The sequence below is a fragment of the Monoraphidium neglectum genome, assembly GCF_000611645.1.
Source record: "Monoraphidium neglectum strain SAG 48.87 unplaced genomic scaffold scaffold03563, whole genome shotgun sequence".
Taxonomy (NCBI): Eukaryota; Viridiplantae; Chlorophyta; class Chlorophyceae; order Sphaeropleales; family Selenastraceae; genus Monoraphidium; species Monoraphidium neglectum.
This window is the reverse complement of record NW_014010066.1, coordinates 1-6089: the sequence shown is the minus strand read 5'-3', so window position 1 is coordinate 6089 and position 6089 is coordinate 1. Positions and strand designations below refer to the sequence as shown.

The following is a 6089-nucleotide window of genomic DNA, read 5'->3' as shown; positions in this document are numbered from 1 at the left end:
GGCGCGGGCGCCGCGGCCGCGTCGCGCCTGTTCGGCGTGTCGCTGCGCTTGCCGGCCGCCAAGACCGCGCCCGCGACCGCGCCTCCCTCGCCCTGCGTGCGCGCACACAAACAGCATGCGGGGCGCGACTTGGAGCCGCGTGCGCGTGAAGATGACGTCACCGCTGCCAAGGGCGATTCAGCACGTGGTCGCGCCCGCCCACCCACGCGGCCCGCCTGGTCACACCTCTCCCCTGGACACTCCGAACGACACATTCACATGCGCATCCAAGCATGCCGCAGCCACGCTTTGCCAATTTCCAGGCTTTCCCTTGTTGCCCGCCATCCGCCACGCGACGCGCGCTGCCCGCCCTCCCCGCATCCATTTGCCGCCCCGCATCCATTTGCCGCCGGCAAAGCTCGACGCCGCGCCTCATGCGCGTGCAGATCCCGATCAGATACCATGTGCCCGCCCACCTTCCAGGCCCTGCTGCTGTCCGCCAGCTCCACTGCATCTGCCAGCGCTAGGTCACGCCGCCGCCGCTCCTCATCCGTTTCGCGCACAAAAGGATGCTCCAGCAGCTCAGGCCACCCCAGCCTGGCGGGCGTCGGTTGGGGGTTTGCTTGAGTTTATTTGATTTAGCGGCCAAGGGAGTTTCGCTCGTGGGCTCGGTGGGGAATGTATAGTGGTGATGGGAGACTCATAGGTGTGTGTGTGCGTGCACACGCGCGCGCGGGTGTGTGTGTGTGTGTTGGGGGGGTGAGGTGACCAAGACTTCTCGTGATATTGATCGCAGAGGGGGGGAATCCGCACAGCGCTGCAGCCCGAGGCGGGATGAGCGGCTGGGTGAGACCGAGCCCGTCCCGTGGGTTGAGTGCGGACTTTTTGGCTGTGCAAGGGGGCGCGGCGCCCGGCGCAGGCCGGGGGAGGGGGCTTCGGAGGCCACTCAGTGGGGCAGGCCCTCACCGCAGGCCCCCCTCCCTCAGCGCAAAAGGACTCGCCCCCGCCCGTGAGGCGTCCGGGTGGCGCGCGGCCCGGCCCCCACCTGTCCCCGGGCCTCTTGTTGAGCAGCCCCTTGAGGAAGGACTTGAACTCTGGCGAGATCTTCTCGGGGAACTTCACGGGGTCCTGCGCGGAAGACGGGCGGGCAGGCGGGCATGCCGGCGGGCGGGCGGCAGGCGCGGGCGGGTTGGGGGCGGCGAGGGACACTGCGGTCTGCCAACAGTCAGGGCCTGCGCACTGCGGCGGCCTCTTTGCAGGAGCAGCAACACAGCCTGCCCCGCTGGCCAATCATCGGGAAGCCGCAGCAAAAGCCCGTGGTTGCTCATAACAGGGCACTTGACCCGAAGATGCACAACGATTAACGCAGGACGTAGGGGTTTGTGGCAGCGGCGGCGGCAGCAGCAGCAGCAGCGGCGGCGGCAGCTGGCAAACGCAGCAGCGGCAGCAGCAGCAGCGGCAGCAGCGGCGGCAACTGATCGCGGCGACAGCAGTCAGTGGGAGCAGCGGGCAGCAGCGGGCGGCCCCTCACCTTGACGATGTGGTGGATGAGGGAATAGATGCTGTTGGTGTAGAAGGGTGGCTGCCCCACGTACAGCTCATACAGGATGACACCCAGTGACCAGAGGTCGACCTTGGGGAGGATTTTGTATGTGTATAATGTGTGTGTGTGTGTGTGTGTGTGTGCGCGCGCGCGCGCATGTGCTTAGGAAGGGGAGGGGATGGGATGGATGCACTGAGGGGCGGCTGAGACTGCAGGGGTGCTTTGAAGGGAGACGCGAAAGTGCCTGGATAGGCAGTTCACGCATATGCACGGTTTCAAGGTGAGTGGGCAGACATCCGCCACGCGCAGCAGGACGGGGGAAGAACGGGTGGGGGGAATGAGGCGACAAAGTCGACGCGGCTGTTGGGTCACACGCACTCGCAAACACTTACACCCACACTTTCTAGGTACACATGCACACGCACATGCTCGGCTGCTCTGTTCTTCAGAGCAGCCGCATCCCAACCGGCATCCTGCACCCTGTGTGCGCTCCATACGCCGACGCGCCGCTCCACCCTTCACCCTGCAATACTCACGCCCCGCAACTTCCCGGTGAACTTCCCAGCCGCCCACCGTGTGGTTATAGGGCTGCTCCTGCACCAGCTCTGGCGCCATGTAGAGCGGCGTGCCCTTGATGCTGGTGAGCACCATGGTGCTGCAGCTCATGGCACGCGCAAAGCCTGGGGGTGAGCACGCGGGCAGAAAGGAACGTGTAGGTGTCTATGCATTCTTGTTTTTGTGTATATGTGTGTGAATGCGCAACTCTGCGGGGTGTGTGTGCGTGTGTGTGCGCGCGCACTCGCCCTTACTCGTGTGCGCGTGTATGCTGAAACGACAAATTGTGCCCACACAGACCGCGGCACAGACCCCGGCTGGCGCAGCTGCGCTGTTGCGGCTGTCGCACACGCCAACAAGACCCATAGGCAGCCGCGACAGAGGCCCCAGCACGCGCCAAACCCCCCGCCCCCGCCAACCCCCGGGGCCTGCGCCCTCGAGGGCCCCGACCGCCCGTGCCGCGGCGGCGGCGGCGGCGCCGCCGCGCGCGCACCAAAGTCGCAAAGCTTGACGGCGCCGTTGGCGCCGATGAGGATGTTCTGGGGCTTCATGTCGCGGTGGATGATGCGGTTGGAATGGAGGTAGTGCAATGCGTGGACCTGCGCGTTTGTTTTTTTTGGGGCGGGGGGTGAGAGAAATGAGGTTCAAGAGGGCCGCAGTAAGATGTGCGGGCGGGAAGGTGCCGGTGATATGGAGGGCTGCTCCGCGGCGGCGGCTGCTCGCGGGCGAGGCGGCACGCAGCTCGTGGGTCTCCAGGAGACGCAAAATCGCCCTTGCCCTTCCCAGGGACTCGGATTGCCGCCGCCAGCAGCCGCCACACGGGCTCTGAGCCGCGTGCCGCCGCGCTTCAGCCCGCCTCCTGCCCTGCATCCGGCGCGCTGCTGCCCGCCCTGCTCCTGCCTGGCCGTTCCATTCTTGGGATCAAATGGCGTGGCAGGCACGAGGGGACCCTACGCACCAGCTGCTTTGCCACGTTCTGCACCACCTCCTCTGGCAGTGACTGGTCGTCTTCCAGCACCTCAAATAGCTCCCCCTGGGCAAACTCTGGAGCAAGCGGTGGCAGGGATGCACGCAAGACACGGTGCGCGTCGCACTGCAGTCGGCAACGGCGGTGCTGGCCGCGGCGCGCGTGTGCTCGCCGCTCGTTGACGCCAAAACCGCGTGGCCGCAACCCAGGTTCGCGACAAGCACACGCGCACACGCAGTCGCCGTCGCTCGCCGTCCGAGCCGCAGAGCCCCAGACCAGGCGCCACCTCGGCCGCGCCGTGCCGATTGACGCCGCGGCCCCATTCAAGAGCCTCCTGCGACGGGCCAGGCGCCGATGCCGGCCAAATTGAAGCAGCGCCCCGCTCAACTCACCCATGACAACCACAAAGTGGTCCTTAGTCTCAAATGCATCCAGCATCTGAATGATATTCTCGTGGCGCAGGTGGCGCAGGATCTCGATTTCCTGCCTCAGGTTCTTGATGTCCTTCTCACTCTTTCCCTGCTTCACAATGAACTTCATGGCCGTGATCTGCCCCGTGCAGCGCCGCCGGCCCTTGTACACCTGCGGGGCGCGCGCGTGTGTGTGCGCGTGCGTTCAAGCTGCCCGCAGGCTGTCGCTTGTGCGGGCTGGGCGAGACGCAGCCGCTGGGCAAGCTTAGGCTGCGCGGGGCTCATCAGAGTGTGCCGAAGCGCGCGCTGCAAAGGGAAACACCGTGCGAAAGCGGCAGTGGGCGGCGCGCGGCTCCAGGGGCCATGCGCAGTGGTGCACCACAACGCGGGCCGCAACTGCGCATACTCTGCGGCCGCACCTTCCCGAACGACCCCTCCCCCACAAGATCGATGACATAGTATTTCTGCAGCTGCGGGTCGTTCTCAAACTGCATCTTTACCCAGCTGCCGCGGGCTCCGATCTCACGCCGGACGCCCCCGCCCTGGTAACTAAGGGATAATCATATAACAGACTCTGCTTGTTGATTGTGTCAAACGACCGCGCAGACACCGCTGGGACCGGGTTGGCGCGAATGCTGCTTCGTCGCGCGTTTGATGCAATATGTAGAGCTTCAACTGAGGCATACAAGCGTTTTCGAAGCCGCGGCGATGGGGAGCACGAGGTCCAGGCGCGGCGGCGCTGGAAGGGACAGGCTGCAAAACTCGCGGTACCTTGTTGCTCCAGGTGCAACCACCTTTCGGGTAAGCACCTGTGGTGCAATCAGCAATTGCCAGTCAAGTGCAAGCACACCGCTTTTGCTCCCTCAGAGAAAAATAGAAGTAGGCAGTTGGTTACAACAACTGAGCTGGACCCCCTCAGAACCCTACAGCAGACATTTTCTTGTGGCCTGATGCTGAGAGGGTGGCGTGTCAATAGTATGTTGAAGTGGTGGCCGCATGCCTGCCTGGACATCGCCTCTGCATGCAGGGTGGAGGGAGGGGCGCGGCCGCACCAGGGCCGCTCCAGCTCCCGGTTGTACACGTACAATTGAAGCGAGCCCACAATGCTGCGCCATCTCAGACAGCCGAAAAGAACAGTGTCGCGCCAGACGGTGCGCCGCGCTCGAAAATGCACACGCGCTTCCAAGTGTTAGTTGTGGCCCACAAGGGTGCCGCGGCAGTGCCCTCGCACATGGAGTCGTTCCTGTGCCCGGCCAATGCGGCCCAAGAGCCCCACCCTCCCCACCCACAAGGTATGGGCTTGTGAGCGGGTCAGGGGGCAAAGCAGGGGTGCCATCATGTTGGAAGCCCCCGCCCTTCAGAATGGATTATGGCGGCGTATGGCCGGGGCCGCTCACGTTTGACCATACACCAGGCGACAAATCAAAATCAGAACCAGCTCCCCTCCCGCAGACACCAAACACCACGCACATGTTGACACATCATCACACAACCGGGGCGTGAGCGCCATACCAATGACGCAGCACGCGCACAATGGCCACAAACACACACTGCTTGAGATCCCAGGTGGACTAGACGAGCGCACGCCCGATACGGCCCTCGGCCGGCGCGCAAGCCACGTCAACCACTAGGCCAAGGGACCAGGGATGCGAAAAGCCGAAGGGTCACGAGATAGGGGGGCGGGCGCCAGGGGCGCAGGGCAGGGCAGGAGTCTGAAAGCTGCAAGGCTGGCGGGGCCTAGGATACCAGGCGCACGGCGCCAGGGCGACCCGCACGAGGAACCGCCATGAAAGAGAGATGGGGTATCCGTGATAGCTGCAGTGTGCCCCTCGGGAAGAAGCTGCCTTGCAAAGCATGTAAAAGCGCGAGAGGGATGGGGGATGGCTAAAAGCGAGCACCGCGGCCCCACCGAGCGCCAGGCGCGGACGGCGCCCGGTTTATCTTGCAAGGGCGATGCGTGAGCGGCGCCCTGCCGCATGAATCTTGAGAAGAGGGTCGAGCCCGCCGCCGCGGCGGCTCAAAGTACCCCGTGCGCCGCGGCCGCGGCGGCGCCAGGCCTCTGCGCGCTGCAACTGCCGTCAATACGGGCGCGCCCGCCGGACGCCCCATACAGGGCCGTGCTCGCGCTGCGGCGCCGCTGCGAGTCGCCTCACGCCGCAGGCTTCCCTGTCTTGCGAGGAGCACGCGGCGGCCGCGGCCTCTGCTAGCGGGCGGCAGCCTTCTGTACCAGGCGGGCGCGCGTGCAGTTTGTGAGGCGTGCCCCACCCCTACGTTCACGACACCCCCTCCAGCAGGAAGATGTCCGCCGTCATCTCCTCCTCGGGCGGCAGGTGGTGACCATCCATCACGTCGTTCGCCCACGCGTCGCCGCCGCCGGCGATGACGCGCGGCGGCGACAGCGGGCCGGACGAGCTGCCGACGCGCTCCAAGCGGAGGCCGCCGAGGCGCTCAGACACCAGCGCTAGGCCGCCGCCGCTCATGGACGCCGCGAGGCTGCCCGGCCGCGACGCCGCGCGCGACGCGGCGCGCGACGCGACCGCGCTCTGCGCGCGCTCGATCGCCGCCGCCAGGTCGAGCGCGAGCGCGGCAGCAGGGACGCCCGCCGCCGCGGCCGCGGCCGCGGCTGCCGCGGAGG

At 66.0% G+C, this 6089-nt stretch overlaps 2 protein-coding genes across 2 annotated transcripts; both read right to left on the bottom strand.

Annotated features, from left to right (window-relative positions):
- Positions 1–157: 157 nt before the first annotated feature.
- Positions 158–3948, bottom strand: MNEG_12999 (fused; the record flags this gene model as incomplete). Its single annotated transcript, XM_014038530.1, has 9 exons — positions 158–163; positions 456–576; positions 1025–1107; positions 1511–1612; positions 2096–2202; positions 2571–2676; positions 3036–3121; positions 3437–3626; positions 3874–3948. The coding sequence occupies 9 exons, from the start codon at positions 3946–3948 to the stop codon at positions 158–160; spliced, it is 876 nt and encodes a 291-aa protein (XP_013893984.1).
- Positions 3949–5727: 1779 nt separating this feature from the next.
- MNEG_12998 (hypothetical protein) lies at positions 5728–5934 on the bottom strand (the record flags this gene model as incomplete). Its single annotated transcript, XM_014038529.1, has 1 exon — positions 5728–5934. One exon carries the CDS (start codon positions 5932–5934, stop codon positions 5728–5730), a length of 207 nt encoding a protein of 68 aa, XP_013893983.1.
- Between the last annotated feature and the right edge of the window lie 155 nt (positions 5935–6089).